This window comes from Suillus fuscotomentosus (genome assembly GCF_016647785.1).
Source record: "Suillus fuscotomentosus strain FC203 chromosome Unknown F5891scaffold_10, whole genome shotgun sequence".
Taxonomy (NCBI): Eukaryota; Fungi; Basidiomycota; class Agaricomycetes; order Boletales; family Suillaceae; genus Suillus; species Suillus fuscotomentosus.
In genome coordinates, this window is record NW_024539522.1 from 137,313 (window position 1) to 154,941 (window position 17,629).

Consider the following 17,629-nt stretch of genomic DNA (forward strand, 5'->3'; position numbering starts at 1 on the left):
TGTGAGTGTGTACACTAATAAGCAAAAAAAAACATGTCATACATCTTGCAAGCCTTCGATTCTGATGTCTCTGTGTCGCTGTCTTCATCTTTGACATATTTGAATCTAGACGCGTCTTTTAAACACAATATAAGTGTCTGTATGATTAATGTAAGTAAAACAACGCGACTCAGAATTTGAAGTGAATACTTACCACGGGTCCTGGGTGGGTCGGTGTGAACTTGATTGTATATGTCGGCCAGTCTACCAGCAGGTTTTCGACATCCACAAAGATGTGGTTGCCGGCAACACCGACTTTACCAGCAACATCGACTTTGTCACTGCAGTTGACAGGTCCGAAAGAGCGCAGTAGTGTTAGACATTAGAATATAAGTATTAAGTATAAAATTAAGAGTTCAAAGCAATACATGCGTCAAAGCGCGTCAAACACTTACGAAAATTCCAGCGGAGTCAAATCTAATAGGAGCCAAACAAGGACAAGCGTCAATAATATTCACGTGTCTTAAGTTATCACTGATTCTTATCTTTCCATCCTACACTATGGCACATCGCAAACGCGCTACCTCTGTTTCATCATCTTCATCATCCAACAGTTCTATCTCATCCCAGTCAGCAGTAGCTGTACCTCTGAAGAAGATCTCAAAGAAACTCACCAGGCCAAAAAAAAAGCGCTGTTCATCAGACGATGACGAGAAAATGTAAGTAGATTCATCATCAGTTCGTTTGATGTCGCGATCACTAATAATGCTTTAATACAGGATTATGGAGCCTGAGACTGACCCTCACGAAGAACTTGTCGCTGCAGCGCGTTGCATAGCACGCTGCATTGATGTGTTTTGCAAGACAAAACAACTTATCATGGTAGGTCTTTCTCTGCAGCAGCGTGATGCTGCAGAGAATGGTGATGTCTCAGAGGACGAAGATATTCAGGCTAGTCGCGACAAGTGACTCTCGAAAATGTGAGTCACTTATGAATCTTACCATTAACTGAATCTTTTCCTGGTCCGCAGGTCACCTAAGATCCAAGATCGATACAAGAGGAACTACGCTCGTCTACTCCAGCTCGTGCTGAGCTTGAAGCCTCTACTTGGTGACCCTCGGAAAAGTTTGGAACTCAATGCTATCATCAAGAAGGTGAGTTTATGCGCATATCATGTATTTAATTTATCCATTAGATGGATGCTACCATCTCCACTACTCATTCTGACGATACCTTGCGCCTGAAGAACCAAATCAGTCACTACACGGCCTTCAACCTTCGTTCCCCGATAATGCCACCTATATACGACGGCACTGGTTCGCGTACCCACCTGGGTAGTAACCACCCTGTTCTCGCTCGATTTCTCTGTCCAGTCAGGGAACTCAAAGAATTTTCAAAGGACACTGAGAAGTACATTTTTTTTATTCAAGTCCAACTCAAGTTAGTCTAACGCGATACAGGGCTCAGAAAAAACTTCAAAACAGCAAGATTAAGATGACTGCCTCCGCTCTTCCTGCTTTTCTGTGGGCTGGGGATCTACCAGGCAAGGACTACGACGACAATAACATGTTCGAAGGCATGTTTGAGGGTCATTTATTGGAAAGAGTATGTGTTGTTTCTTCATTGTTGCCTTATGCTGATGTTGCTTTAGATGATGCGCCACATCTTTACAAGTCCCTTGAGTGCGTATGGGGAGCAGACGCGAGCGACACGCACCTGTAATGCTGCCCTACATGACATGACCACAGTAGAAGCAGCGCATATTGCCTATGGCTGCTTGCAGGTTTGTTTCCCCAAGGTCTATTTGTAGTCATGAGTTGCTCAATTTTCAAAGGTTCGTTTTGGTATTGGCGCCAAGAACACTTGGTCAGAAGTCAATGGTGATTTCAACTATCGGGACTTCTACAACAACATTGTCGACCTCATCGAAGATTCACCCGATCCAGAATGGAAAGACAAGCTCCTCAGAGCTTGGAACATGTAAGTTTCTTTTATATTCTTCATGTCACGCTAACATGATTGATTCAAGGAAATTATTCAAGAATGAAGAAGGCCGTGAGGGTGACTCTATCACTAGTAAAGATAACAATATTTCTAGCACCTCTCATGAAGGAAGAGATGATGATCTAGAACGAGTCCGTGCCCAAATGGTGGCTCGTCGTGCAGCCAAAGCAGCTCCAGCACATCCTCCTTCTCCCCCACCTTCCCTTTCACCACCTCCCCCTCCTCGCGAGTCAATGCCAGCTTGTCCTTCCGGACCAATGCCTTCTCGTGAGACAACTCCAGTGCCACCTCCTACTCCCAGGCCAGTTGCTACTCCCAGGCCGGTGTAGAAGAGGAATCTTGACTATAGGCGAAAACACTTAAAACAAATGGGTGCTCTACAGCAAGACCAGGATATGAGACAACAACTCGACCCAAAGGACAACCACTGAGAGAAGTTCCTTGAAATAAAAATTGGAGGGAGACTGTATGAGCTAGGCGGGCGCGAGAAGGTAATGCGCGCAAAGGCGCGTGAGATGCGCGCATGAGCGGGAGGTTTGAGAATGCGCACGCGCGAAGCGAAGGCACATCTAGAACGTTAAGGGAAAGGCCCTATTTGAAGAGTGGATGCACAGATGGATGGTTGACAGGAGAATCAGATCTGATATCAAGTGAGGAGGTGATCTATACACTTTCCAGTACACAAAGATAAGGGGAAAGTAAGTACCAGAACCCCAAAGATTCCCTTCTCTATTTAAGAATGGAGATTACACTATGCGGCGCGCTTCCGAGCGCGCTCCCGAACCGAGTAACCATATCTACTCTAATTATAACTAAGTTTAAATAGACTTTCTATATGTAGCGCGGATTTCGGACCGAAGATTTGTTAGTTCAATGAAGGAGATAGGAATAACGCACCAGCAAATCAGTAAGGACAACCTACTCATAGATCACTCGTTTTCCCACTCTGTTGTCTGCTCTCGATTACCTGCATTTGCATACATAGGCTTGGAACCATTGTACCTCACTGCTTTGTACTACCATTAATTCAATGCATCACATTGTTATATCTGAACACAATTGCAATGTCTGGTGAATCTGAGTGAAATTCAAATGCATTATGTACATAGCAATGTTTGATATATTGGTACACTAGCCTAATGCCAGACTATAGTCATATGGCAGTCGCAATATCAGAATTGAGTTTCCTAACATTGTCTTATATTGGGACCTTCCACCAGATACATATGGCAGGTATTGTAGCTCCGACATGGCAATATATGGCCATCTCTGAATTCGGTAATTTTGGTGATGCTGGCAGAAGCCGTTGTGACAGAGTTTCAATAATATCTCAGACTGACCATGACTAGTCTGACTATGAATCAGCGAAGGCAGATCATCCTAGCTGTAACTGCGGTGATCATCTGTACCGTTCAGTACCAACTCTTAACTATAACATTGACCGATGTAGAGACTCATGCCTCTCATGGTGTGATATGGCGCGTTGTAGAGACTTGTGCGTCTCATGGTCTGATATGGCGCTTTACACTAGGAAGTACATAGCACGAACTTGTAGTGTCACTCTGTGCGCTACCCGCAGCTATCTCTATATAAGGCGCAGCCTTCCCGCGCAACGCGCGCCATGCGCGCACCATTCCCGCGCTTCACGATGTATGCGCGCCCTATAGCGCCAGCCATTCAGATGCATCCATCCACTGTCCACCAAGCTCCCTAGTACGTATATTTCCATTTCCTTTATTAGCATAGTTCCACCTTTATTTTTATCATAGTTTCTCACTCATATATATTTTACATACCTACTCGGTAGCGCTTCGGCTCCGCATGACCGCGCTTAGGCGCGCTATATAAGCGCCAGCAGTACATACTACACAAAACCTTACTTTACCTCCCATTTACTTATTACTACCTACTTACTACTTAGCAGAATATAGTAGAAGTCTATTTGTCTATACTTCGCATCTCCCTTCTCTTTTCTTGCATTATATTATCACTTGAGTCTAGTCTTTATCATTTTCCGCATACACGCGCGCGCTTTCCCGCGCTTCGCGCTAATACGCGCGCGTGTTCCCGCGCCTTGCGCGCACCTGCGCTTTCTCACGCTTCGCTGAAGCGCGTACCTCTAGATCTTGGCTGCACTCACTTCCCCTTTAGGGTTGAACGCACTTGTCTCCTCAAGTAACGCAGGCTAGGCAACGCGCGACCTTTCAACATTTATAGATACTGTCAGGAGCTATCTTTGTTCCTGGCAGTATTGTTGTTTCTACAGCGTTACACTAGGAGTACATAGCACAAACTGGCAGCATCACTCTGTGTGCTATCCACAGATATTCCACTATGAGGCGCAGCTTTCCCGCGCAACACGCGCCATGCGCGCGCCATTCCCGTGCTTCACGATGTATGCGCGCACGCGCGTTCCCGTGCTTGAGCGCCCTATAGCGCCAGCCATCCAGAAGCATCCATCCACTGTCCACCAAGCCCTCTAGTGCATATATTTCCATTTCTTTTATTAGCATATCATTCCACCTCTATTTTTATAATGGACCCTTACTTATATATATCTTTACATACCTACTCGGTAGTGCTTTGGCTCCGCATGACCGCGCTTAGGCGCGCTATATAAGCGCCAGCAGTACATACTACGAGAGGGAGTTTTCCACTTACTTTTCAACTAACTTTCCATTTTTACAACTTACTAGTTACCACCCACCATTTTACTTAGCAGAACATAGTAGAAGTCTATTTGTCTACACTTCGCATCTCTCTTCTCTTATATTGCATCATATTAGCACTTGAGTCTAACTTCTCTATTATTTCTGCATATGCGCGCGCGCTTTCCCGCGCTTCGCGCTAATATGCGCGCGTGTTCCCGCGCCTTGCGCGCACCTGCGCTTTCTTGCGCTTTGCTTCAGCGCACACTTCTAGATCCTTGCTGCACTCGCTTCCCCTAGGGTCGAACGCACTTGTCGTCTCAAGAATAGCAGACTAGGCAACACGCGACCTCACAACATTTATAGATACAGCTAGGAGCCTCTTTTGTTCCTCGTTGTATTGTTGTTTCTACACCGAGGAGGAGCAAAGCAGCGCTGCCTTCATTGGCCTGCAAAGTTCCATTAACTGCCTGGCAGACACGCTTCAGGCATCAGTTGAAGAAACTCGGGTGGCGGGTGAAAGGTCACAGGCCTTGGCCTTCATGTAGGATGAGGAGGGGATTGTACCAGCTGACAAGATCACCCTCATCAATATTTTCTTAAGGAGCCCAGCAGTATGCAGCACCTACTTGTCTGCCAGAGTTGAAAATTGTCTCCCCTACTTGTGATCTGTTCTTGTCCAGGCTGCCGGAGGGGATCTCAGTGCATTTTAAATCATCGTCCATTGTATTCTCACATCTCATCGTCTCATTCGTTGCTCTTTTGTCTCAAATCTTGTCATCTCGTTCATTGGTCTTGTCTTGTTCTTGTTCATTTCTCTGAATCTCGCTTCACATTCCATAGCCATCACTCTTCATTGCATGTCATTGCACTCTCCAGCACAAGTTCGCCAGCATAATCGCTGCCTAGCTGTGTCAAATGACCATACTGCATAGCCAGTACATTGCAGTACCGATCCGAGTTTGTCATCATTTACTTACTGCATTTCAATTCTGTCTCTATCGTCATTGCTGTTAGTGTCTCATATGTCAGACATTCAATATGGTAGTGTGACATGCACTTTCAAGTTAGAGTGTGATTGACTTGGTACCCCGGGAGACTTTATGAGTTTTGGAGGTATTAGTAGTCACCACTAGTTGGTTGGTGCAGTCACTGCAGTGACTCTGTACACGATCGCTGAAAATGCCAAGAGGCTTTACAATATTAGCACCACCAATATTAATTCCAAGGTTGTGCTGTGCTGTATTAGTGGCTACAGGTGCTGAGCGCTTGAGCTATAACGTTCCTACAACGTGTTGGCAGTACCACAGCACCACCAGACAAGCACCTGCTGAGCATTTGTCTTTCAAATCCTATCAGTCATGATCTAGCATTGATCTAATGAGCTTTCTATAGATTGAAACATCCATTCAACCATTCAACTTCAAATTACGCTTTTACACTGATCATCACTCGACAGCTTCGTCATTCCCCAATCTAAGCCCAAGTTTCGATTCAAATCTTCATATGTCGCCTCTCAAGTTAACCATCGTTTGAATGGGTTCTAACAGCACCCTCGAACCCAGTCAGTACTTGCAGTTGGTTCATTGTATCTCGCACAACCTTCGTCAATGAGTGACGATCAATGTCAGTGCCCCCATCTCCTATCTCTTGCATGCTCTCCAATTTCTTTGACAGTTCTTGAAGGAATTTGGAAGGAACTCTGCCAGTTTTCTGTCAATGGTGCTCTATACAACTCCCCTGAATGTCAGCCCCACCCGAAATGTTTGAAAGGGACTCGGGTTGATCTCCTCAAATACATCCACAAATTATTGGTCGACCCAGGGAAGAATCAGCTCATCTGGCTGCATGGCACAGCTGGCATCGGAAAGTCTGCTGTTGCATTTACAGTCGCTGAAACGATGAGAGGTCTAAAAGTGACCGAAACGACGAAAAACGGCTAGTGGGAACATTCTTTTTCTCGTGCAAGCACACCAAACGCTCCACAACTGGATATTTCTTTGCGACGCTTGCCCACCAGCTTGCCACCAATTTTCCAAGCATCCGGAAGGATGTGAGCAGAGCGATCTGTGACAATCATGCTCTGCTACATCCGAACATACCTCTCTGCGACCAGATGGAGAAGCTCTTTCTTCAACCATTCTGTAGGCTTCACCTCGGATTGCGCGGGTGTCAGCCTTTGACATCTGCTGTCAATGCACTTGACAAATGCACATCTGAACCCGAGCTTACTGTTGAAGTCTGAAGAACCGAAGGCACCGGGAGACGAGTGACATTGGACCAGGTATGAGCGCAGCATTTGTCGACGGCCGAGTTTATTTTATGTTTCACATTCATATCAAAGCCCTATTCCTATTATTTCTGTCCTATGCTAAAAGGACGAGTCTTCGTGTCCAAACATCTCAGTTTTCTTCCAAGACACTGAGATGTAAGCCTTACATTTACTTCACTTACAACGCGAGCTAAAACATACCCATAGAATATATTCATTGTTAGGTACATACACTGTCTATGAGTTTTCTTCCAAGACACTGAGATAATATATTCATTGTTAGCTCATTGCTCCCACTCGAATCCCTCCGATCACTAAACTTACCAATCTCATCCTTTCCCTTGCACAGGCTCTTCTTGAGCCTGACCTCCCTGTGACCCATATTCTACTCACAAGTCGCTCAGAATCCCATATCTCTGAAGCCTTTGAGAATGAAGAGATGCGCCCATTGGTGTGCGAGATACCTGTGAGAACTTCTGGGAAAGGAGGCATCATTTCATTGGACGGCGCAGACATTGACAAGGACATCAGTACTTTCTTCATTGTCACTGCCCTCGCAGACCCTCTTCCCATCTCACAAATCTCATCACTTCTTGGACCTGGTTTGGGCAGAGATGTGCAGAAAACACTGATGCAGCTACGGTCTGTTGTGGATATCCCTATAGACAGCATTCTTCCTGTGAATATTCACCACTTGTCCATTTGTGACTATGTCTCCGACCCCTCAAACTGCAGCCTCCTTCAAGTACATGAAATATCATCACCACACTCACTACTCGCTGATTCATCTCTTCGCTTGATGATGAAGGAGATTCCTAAAAGCATGGTGAAGGTACAACAATTCAGATGGTGAGTCTGAACAATGTTGGGTCTTGCAGAACCTAGCTGCTATTCGGCTCTAAAGGGTTTCTGGACCAGGCTCAATGCTCAGAGGAGAGGAAATATCATGAAAACTTGCTGGTCTCTCAGACTCATACTGGTAACTGGTGAATAGATAACTTTCTTATGTAAGCTACAAAAGTGCCAACATAAGGTAAGGTAAAAACAGTCTCTACCAGCCCAGCCAGAAATGAATCCCTACAATGGCTCTCTTGGATGCACTTTCAGAGCTGACAATACAGACCCATGCAATGAGTCCTGGGGACCCCCATAGATTAAAAAATGAATTAGCCTTCTTCGTTCAGGAACTCGAGCCAGTATCTATTCTTACTGGCATGCTATGGCTTCGGGGTGATCGCAGGTCAGATGTACAATTCTGGCTAGAGACTGAATGGGGATGCCTGGTTATACATACACCCCTAACAGGAAATCCTGGCAGAAGACCCAGGAGGGACAAGAGTGGCTGCTGACCAAGGGAAGATTGATCTGGGATGACAATGAAATGCCTGAATTGCAACCTGTGTCTGAGTCTTCCGAGTCTTCCAAGTCTTTGGAGTCTTTGAAAGTGGGTGACCAGTTACAGATGGAGCACAGTGTAGGAATACAACACAGAGTGGGGCTATACAAAGATGGCTCCAAACTGATATCTTTATGTTGTGGTCTTGCACTGCCTAGTCTGCTATACTTGATGAGACAAGTGCATTCGACCCAGGGGTCTGCAGTCGGGGAATAGTTTTGGGGGTCAGTGAGTGATGTGGGGTCAATAGTCTGAGCGCGGGAAACAATGTCCGAAGGTATAATTATGATGTCTGATGTTTTCTGGTTCATCAGGTTTGGGTTTGGGTTTGGGTTTGGGCTATCAGAAACTAATAGTGACACGATAGTGAGCATCGGAAAAGTGAGCGGTGTGTGCAATAATAACGATGAAGGATACAGACGGTGAAGGAACGATGATATTCGCAATGTCAACTAAGAACTATGAAATATCGGCTTTGACCCCTAAGTGTCGGAGAATGGCTCTCCTCTACTCAGATGATGATGCTATGGGGAGTCCAATATTTATGTAGATACATAGAAATCTGGAACCCTATAGGCGAAAGTAGTAGCGCAATATTTCGGATCCGATGTCCTATGTAATAAGACATGATGTACTGCAGACTATGGGAATACATGTAATAATGTGGTCCGAACGTTAGGGATGTGAAAACAAGTAACTACGCACCTAGTGAGGCTAGCACAATGAGACTGGACATAGGTAGGACGAGTCCACGCAATATCCGATAGTCCGATGCGAAACATGATGTGATGTCTGATGTCTGATGTCTGATGTCTGATGTCTGATGTCTGATGTCCGATGCGAAACCTGATGTGATGTCCGATAATCCAATGTCCGATGATTTTTGGGTTTGGTACATATTGAGTCAGATACAATAGGAATGATTTGGGTAATGATATGCATGTCTACATGCATCAGAAAATAGACCTCTACAAGGCCATAGAGATGTCAGTCTCTACAATGGGTTAGAGTGGCTGCAGACCCAGGAAGGGAAAAACTGGCTGCTGACACCAGGAGGGCTGGCCTGGGTCTGGGACCCTGACATGAGAGCCTGGATGAAGGTCAATGTAGGACGAAGCTAGCTGCGGACCAAGATAGGGAAAAGCTGGCTGCGGACCGAGGGAGGGCAAAGCTGGCTGCAGACTGAGGGAGGGAAAAGCTGGCTGCAGACCAGGAGAGGGCAAAGCTGGCTGTGGACCAAGGGAGGGAAAAGCTGGCTGGGGACTGAGGGAGGGCAAAGCTGGCTGCAAAGCTGGAGAGGACCAAGCTGGCTGGGGACCAAGGGAAGGCAAAGCTGGCTGCAAAGCTGGAGAGGACCAAGCTGGCTGGGGACCAAGGGAAGGCAAAGCTGGCTGCAAAGCTGGAGAGGACCAAGCTGGCTGGGGACCAAGGGAGGGCAAAGCTGGCTGGGGACCAAGGGAGGGAAAAGCTGGCTGCAAACCTGGAGAGGATCAAGCTGGCTGGGGACCGCAGGAGGGCAAAGCTGGCTGTGGACCTCAGGAGGATCAAATTGGTTGCAGGACTGGTTATAGACTCATGCAGGACAAGACTGGCTGAAATCCCTGGATGGGCAGGCCTGGCTGCAGACACCTTATGGCCAAGTGTGGAAATCCACTCCTGCAGCATCTGTCTGGTTGGCTCTAGATGAATTCTCAAATACGTTGGAAGCAATCAGCAAGTTTATTATTACCCCAGAATTGTGTTCACTACCAACTTTCCGATCAATCCAGCAGTTCAAAACCTTGCCTGATTTTTTAATGTTCCCAGTGTTCCTTGTGTTAAACCGCCAGCATCATTCCACTACAAATTGTCCACCAAACAGGAAGATCATCCATGCCATGAACACCTTGATGACTTTCGCACACAAGGCACAGCACAATAGTCAATTATCTTCCGACACTCTCAAGCTCGTGTGCTTCAGATCCACCGTATGACACACTCAACCACATATTCCAGACTTTCTGGAATTGTTGCCTTCTTTCCTGGCTTGAATGGCAGTGGTGTTTGAAGGGTCTGTGGTTTTGCCTTGTCATCTTATCTGAAGGGCAGAAATATGTTAAGGTGTGTGTATTTCAACATGAGAGTAGCAACAACTGATGTCGCCTTATATATATTGGGTTCCATGATAATTACTCCCTGTCATGCTTTGAAATCTTCAGTCTGGACACTGCACATCAGGAAAATAACATGTGACTACAGGTGGCTATATAGTCGCTGTAGTACCTGTAGTCCTGTTTGTCAAGTCCCTTCTACATGCGGCTATATAGCCACACGGGTCAATATATAGCACTATGAGAGTCACTGATAGCTTGTCATAGCAAGCTACAGGCAGCTACACAGTGCAATAGCTAGCACTGGTAGGACTTACTAGCTTCGCTTTTTTGAGCTACAGGTGCCAATCCATGCTACCAGCTGAAATCGATGAAACAGAATAGAATTACAGTATAACAGACAGTATCTGTACAGTACTACAAGGAGCAGCATCAAAGACTACCCAGTGGCACACTTCCTTGGTGCTCCTCTCAGGCTTCTCTAGCCTCAGCTTCAAACTCTTGAATCACATCATCAAATATCTCATCTGTGAAGCCAACGGGAGTTGCGTGTGCTGCCAGTGAATTCACCCCAGCATGGAACCTTGCCATCTGCATTAGTTTGCAGGATAATCAATGCAAGTGGCCACCAACATACCGAGCAACATCAAGGATATTGACACCAATTTTCTCAAGTAGTTTGTAATGCGAAGTGCGCTCGTCGAATCGCTGTAATGAGCTGAGATGGACCAGGTAGACCGGAGTATAAGCTGTTGACAAGAATTTGATGTCTTCCTTCACCCCGGCTATCCACTTGTCAAGGCAACATTTGATCTGTCAGACCGCAGGAGTCAGCTACTATGCTACAGCATCAACATCTGAAGCCATGCACCGCTGTGAGAATAAGTGTGAGAAGTTCAACTGGTAAAAGGTTGAAAAATTTATTGTAAATCATGCCCTCATCATTGCGGTTCGCAAACCACATGTCGTTCACCGCTGACTGTATCAACCCAGTCTTGTAAATCCCGCTTCTCTTCTCCCAGTCCTATCACTCTGCCAGTCAGATCAACTGACAACAGGCCATGTCAGAATCAGCTATGCACCTTGAAAACGAAACACGTCTCATCCTTCAGAGATTCAGCTAGGTTGCGATTGTGTGTCATAGCCGCTATAGATTGGCTTGTGCAGAAGCCAAAGAATGATGCTGTAAGTGTGTGCATCTTAGTTTTGAGCTCCCTGCGCACTTGTGAAGTGCGCCTCATCATCTAGATAATATATATCATCAATAGGATAAGCATGCGGACATTACCAAGTGACTCCTTACCAATTTGACCAACAAAGGAGTTAGTTGAATTGTAAGCCCTGCCAATTTGGATGCCTCTCGCCAGGCCTCCTTGGCTAGTAGTGTCTCGCTGATAAGTGTCTGAGGAAAAGGTTCCTGTGTCACGACTAGACAGCGATAGATAGGCGTAGTAATGGCCAGTAAATCCTGTGTGACCTTATCGAAATTGCTGGCCTTTAATTGTTGGTGTGATCTGTCTGAAGCTTTATGGAATTTTAGCGGCTTGGTTTCTTCATCACTGTCCTGCAGTTGGTGCTTGGTCCTGACAACCCATAGTGAAATATCATTGACCACTGCTTTGTGGCAAAGGTCTTCAGTGTGACGAGCACTGCAAACAGATTCAATATTGGTCAATTTGTGTTCATCCTCATTGTCATCAGCATGCTCGCCGTCCTCACTGGAGGACATGACAATTGCAGAAGCTGACAAAAGTGCCATGTTAGTATTGCAGTCATACTGTATAACCTAAGACACAGTACCTTTGGAAGACTTACTGATGGGTGTTGGAGCTGAGGCAGTGCTGAAGTGGTCCTTACTGAAAGACTTTGGAGCCAAGACAGCGGGAGGAGTTTTGTTCGTACTGTACATGAGCGCCTGTGGCTTAGTTACCTTTGTAGGTACATAGTGATGCAAGAACTACAATGACATAGTGAGCAAAGCAGCACTGCAAAAATGAGACATGTACCATATTTTCTTTTTCAATGTCCATATCACTGAGGAGCTCTGCAGGCTCGTCATTGAACTCCTCCAGATTTTTTTGGTATGCAGCATGCAGTACCTTTAATTTACATTTCTCCATTTCTCCATTGTTGCATTGAAGTCATGTTGGCGGTTTTTGCCTTGACGAGCTTCTAGTACTGTTGAGCAAAAGGAAGTCAGTTGTATTAGAACATTGACTTGCTGCAGTCAGCATTTGCGACCACTTGTGGTGCATCCCACAGTCAATTCCATCTCAGCACATAGCTCATCCTGAGCCTTGGAAATAGACTTTTTAGAAGCCTTCTTTGAGCTTGCTTTTGCAGGCATAATTAAGGGTAAGTAGCAATGGTGACAACATAGACAGACATACCCTTTATAAACACTGGTGTGGTGTGCAATCAACAAACAAATTTTAGAGTTTTGTTGATTTGAATGTGAATTTTTCATCTGTCCAAGTGGTGTCAACACAACAGCATAAGTAAGGGATGTGGAACAGCTTTTCATTCAACTCCTACCCAAAATGAGCACTCAGTAAGTTGCTTCGCCGGCAGATCCAACATTGGCCTCATGCTAAACAATGTTTCAGTCCAGCCTCCTTACCATCGAACACTGATCTCATACCTCCTCCAAGCCGACCTTTTCAGGTTGTTCGTGCTCCAGGCCAGGTTAAGGCTAAGGCTAGGGAGGGACCACCCCCTCTTGAGATTCTATTTCCATTACCACCATTTTGTCAAACACCAGGACCTATCCAAGCATCTCAGACTTACATTTGAACACTTATATTGGAATGCTTGGATGCAGAGATAAGGCACTGTGAAGAGACGTGTAAAGTTCAGCTCCTAGAACACATCCAGGACCCAGTAACTCACCAAGCATTTTTGCAGGAGATGATAACACAGTGTTGGAGTGCAGAGAAGAAGTGGTGCAAAGAGGTGAGAAAAGTCCAACTGTTGGAACTCCTACTTGCAGCGCATGGTATCACTACCCTAGTTTAGTCAGTTATGTCAATTGTCAGTCGGAAATGAAAGGTGCCGCACTGGAATGAATGGAGATGATGGTAGTAGTAACCAAGGCCAAGAAGAAAAACAAGCCCTATAGCGCCAGCCATCCAGAAGCATCCATCCACTGTCCACCAAGCTCCCTAGTGCATATATTTCCATTTCCTTTATTAGCATATTGTTCCACCTTTATTTTTATCATGGATTCTCACTCATATATATCTTTACATACCTACTTGGTAGCGCTTCGGCTCCGCATGACAGCACTTAGGCGCCTATATAAGCACCAGCAGTACATACTATTACTTAACTTACTTTCCAACTTACTTTCCATTTTACTTACCTTTTCACCCAACTTTACTTACATACTTAATACCTAGAAAGTCGCAGTAGAAATCTATTCATTAGCACATCACATCTCACATCTCTTATCTTGCTTTATATCATCACTTAAGCTTAGTCTCTCATTTCTGCATACACACATGCACTTTCCCACGCTTCGCGCAATACGCGCGCGCGTTCCTGCACCTTGCGCGCACCTGCGCTTTCTCGCGCTTTGCTTCAGCACGTACCTCTAGATCTTCACTCCACTTGCTTCCCCTTTAGGGTCAAACGCACTTGTCTCCTCAAGTAATGCAGACTAGGCAATGTGCGACCTTACAACTATTTACAGATACAGTCAGGAGCATCATTTGTTCCTCTCAGTATTGTTGTTTCTACAGCATGAACTCTACATTTGCAAAGGGAGAAATAGACAAGATGAGGAGGAGAGAAATTGTTGAAACAAGCCAAAAAGAAGACATGTGATGCATGAACTCTACATTTGCAAAGGGATAAAGATAGAAAACCAAATAGAAAGGATGGTGGTAGTAGTAACCAGGGCCAAGAAGGAAAAGCTAAGAAGAAAAAAAGGTAAAAGAGAAGACATGTGATGCGTGAACTCTACATTTGCAAAGGGAGAAAGATAGAAATTGTTAAAATGAGCCAAAGAGAAGACATGTGATGCGTGAACTCTACATTTGCAAAGGGAGAAAGATAGAAATTGTTGAAACGAGCCAAAGAGAAGACATGCAATGCATGAACTCTACAATCGCATGTCGTGGCATCGAAATGAAATGTTCCTGAAAAAATGGGGGCTTGTGAGTGTATGGGCGAGTTATGGTAACAACAGATGAACCATGCCTTCCTGCGTGTTCTGTGGAAAGGTAATAACCACACATGGAGGTCTCAAGAGACACATCACAAGCCATCCTGAATTTGACGTCAGTGGGTATCAATGATTGAGAATAATGAGGCTGGGAATTTAGACGCGCAAGAAGCACCTGTCGACTTCTCCCACAATGATGCAGGCCATGTTCATGCCCACCCATCTGCCAATATGGACAATAACCCTGCTCCTAACAAAAGTTGTTGTGTCACCGTCGAGGATGTCGAGGACGAGGATGGTAGTTCCTCCTGGCATTATTTGGAACCTCAACTGGATGCGGGCTGGGCTCTGCGTGGCGGGGAGACAAAATTTGAAAGATGTAGAAGATATCAAGAGGAAGAGGGCGAGGAAACATGGTCACCTTTTGAAGATGCGTAAGTGTTCGAATGTGCTGGTAGCAAGGGGAACTAAATATATATAACTCACCAGTGAAGAATGGGATTTGGCCCAGTGGCTCGTAAAAAACCTTGGTCAGAACGGGACTGATGAGTTCTTGAAGTTACCAATAGTACATTGAAAAAGTTGACTAAACTCACAATATTGACATGGTGACCAGACACAAAATCGCACTCAAGTCTCCTTTCATAACAACTGCTCATTCTTGCAGAGGGTCAACCAACTACCACATGGACCAGATTGGAGCTGCAGGAAGATTACCGTGCGCAGTAACCATGATGATGAAAACAGGGTACCATTGCAAGAGGACATCGAACTTTGGAGCTGTGATCCTTTGGAGTGTGTCAAAGAGCTTATCAGCAACCCTTTGTTCAAGGAAAATATTGCATACTCACCTGCCAGAGCATATGCAGATGCTGTGGGGCAACACAGAGTGATCAATGAGATGTGGACAGCAGACTGGTGGGGTGAGATACAAGTAAGAAATTCAAGAGGGAGCAATACAAAAATGGACTGACCTCGTATCCAGAAAGCCTTGCCCAAAGGTGCAACTATAGCACCAATTATTCTATCGTCAGACAAGACCTGCTTGCCGCAGTTCCGAGGGGACAAGTCTGTGTGGCCGGTGTACATGTCTATTGGCAACATATCCAAAGCAAAAAGGCATCAAGCATCAGCACGAGCAACTGTCCTCATCGGTTACTTACCTGCAGGGAAGTTGGACTGCTTCACCTTGGATGCACGCTCCCTGGCTGGATACAGGCTGTTTCATCATTGCATGAGTCTACTCCTCCATCCTCTCATAGCCGCGGAATGAGGCAGTGTTGAAATGGTCTGTGCAGACTCGCAGATTTGGCATGTCCACCCCATACTGGCTGCGTATGTCACTGATTTCCCTGAGCAGTGCTTGGTATCTTGTTCCAAGGAGAATTGCTGTCCAAAGTGTCTGGTAGCAGCAAATGAGTGAGGCGATGGACTCACCTCTGTGAAGTGTGACCCAGAGTCAATGAAAGATACTCTGGAAAGGCATAAGTTAGGTCAGCATCCTCCAGAATTTGAGGAAAATGGTCTACATGCCATTTATAAACCATTCTGGGCCGATTTGCCTCATTCCAACATCTTCCTGGCATTCACTCCTAATCTTTTGCATCAACTCCACAAAGGAGTATTCAAGGACCATCTTGTGAAGTGGTGTGTTGACATTGTCGGTGAGGAAGAGATGGACGCGCGATTCAAGGCGATGCCGGATTATCCGAGGCTCCGTCACTTCAAGAAAGGTATATTGGCTGTTAAACAGTGGACTGGAACTGAGCATAAAGAAATGCAACGAGTGTTTGTTGGGTTACTCACCAGAGCAGTGCCTAGGTCCGTGTTTGATGACTCTTTGAAGACCGTGTTTGTTGATGTTGTGGCCTGTCAGCTGTGTCTTGGTAGTTGTGTGTTCAATTATTGACTTTTCCTATTATGTGCAGCTGCAAACTCACACCATGGACACGCTCAAAGCCCTACAGACTGCCCTGGGAGTCTTTCACACCAACAAAGATGTCCTGAAGGAACTCGCCATTTGATAGCATTTCAACATACCGAAGTTACACCAATTAACTCACTATGTTGATTCAATCACGTTGTTTGATGCCGCTGATGGCTTTAATACTGAGCTTCCCAAACACTTGCATATCAACTTCGTGAAGGACGCTTACTGTGCAAGCAACAAGCGTGATTATGAGGAACAAATGGCTTTGTGGCTTCAGCAGCAGGAAGCTGTGTTTTTGCATGGTGCATACCTCGATTTGATATCACAACAACCTCTCTTGGCAGGTCGTGGAGAGCATCATATGTTTGACTCAGACTCAGACTCTGAGTCTGAAGAAACAGACTCTCCCAAGTCTAACACAGCACTGATATTGCCATTGGCTGCTGCCGAAGAAGTTCAAGTGACCTGGCACATCATTGCGAAGGTTCCAGCATATCCTCACCAAACTGTTGCAAGAATTAAGACAGCCTATGGCACCACTGATTTCCTCACTGCTCTCCAAACTTTCCTTCGCAAGAACCTCCTGCACAACACCATCATACCTAGCCTTTATGACCATTTTGACGTTTATCATCATGTGGTCATCATAGCACCGCCGGATCGACGAGTCAGTGATACACCTAAATGGTGGCACATTAGAGCAATGCCTGAAGTTGCTGCATCAGGGCAGAATCCTGGTCATCCGGCTTGTTTTGATATGGCACTGATATCAGACAGGCCTCAGTCTTCACGCTTGTGCACTCTTGATGGTAAGATGTTTCTGGGTGCTCGAGGATCATGATATCTAATGCGTGATCTCCTGCAGGTGTGTGAGTGGCTCAGGTTCGCACTATATTCTCTCTCCCTCATCAATTTGGCACTTACAACAGGACCCTGGCTTATATCGAGTGGTTTACACCATTCAGACCTCCAGATCACCCCTCTCAAATGTGACAGGTCTCCTGCTCGACATGCCAACTCTGCTGCAATGTGGCAGTAATCCATGTCGACTGAACCTGATGCAGCTGAGTGATAGCACTCGAATCTGTTATCCCTACCTCCTATATACCCCAGAAAGACTCATGCACTTATCTCTCCCAAAGAT

General features: G+C 45.6%; 4 protein-coding genes across 4 annotated transcripts; 3 read left to right on the plus strand and 1 right to left on the minus strand.

Moving 5' to 3' along the window:
* Window positions 1-540: 540 nt before the first annotated feature.
* Window positions 541-2,313, plus strand: F5891DRAFT_1184355 (uncharacterized protein; the record flags this gene model as incomplete). Its single annotated transcript, XM_041366430.1, has 8 exons — window positions 541-698; window positions 759-944; window positions 1,011-1,134; window positions 1,176-1,390; window positions 1,441-1,585; window positions 1,632-1,763; window positions 1,815-1,960; window positions 2,010-2,313. The coding sequence occupies 8 exons, from the start codon at window positions 541-543 to the stop codon at window positions 2,311-2,313; spliced, it is 1,410 nt and encodes a 469-aa protein (XP_041229748.1).
* Window positions 2,314-6,242: 3,929 nt separating this feature from the next.
* Window positions 6,243-6,877, plus strand: F5891DRAFT_945961 (uncharacterized protein; the record flags this gene model as incomplete). The annotated part of the gene is given in 2 exon segments (XM_041374646.1): window positions 6,243-6,521; window positions 6,539-6,877. 2 exon segments carry the CDS (start codon window positions 6,243-6,245, stop codon window positions 6,875-6,877), a joined length of 618 nt encoding a protein of 205 aa, XP_041229749.1.
* Window positions 6,878-11,089: 4,212 nt separating this feature from the next.
* On the minus strand, window positions 11,090-11,888 carry F5891DRAFT_914700 (uncharacterized protein; the record flags this gene model as incomplete). Its single annotated transcript, XM_041373688.1, has 4 exons — window positions 11,090-11,203; window positions 11,262-11,414; window positions 11,473-11,634; window positions 11,694-11,888. Coding segments are annotated over 4 exons (624 nt in total), but the record flags the coding sequence as incomplete, so codon positions are not given.
* A 2,796-nt stretch (window positions 11,889-14,684) lies between these two features.
* Window positions 14,685-17,478, plus strand: F5891DRAFT_1126617 (uncharacterized protein; the record flags this gene model as incomplete). The annotated part of the gene is made up of 9 exons (XM_041364106.1): window positions 14,685-14,989; window positions 15,372-15,489; window positions 15,541-15,793; window positions 15,830-15,894; window positions 15,916-15,960; window positions 16,003-16,376; window positions 16,432-16,555; window positions 16,583-17,294; window positions 17,360-17,478. 9 exons carry the CDS (start codon window positions 14,685-14,687, stop codon window positions 17,476-17,478), a joined length of 2,115 nt encoding a protein of 704 aa, XP_041229751.1.
* Window positions 17,479-17,629: the final 151 nt, after the last annotated feature.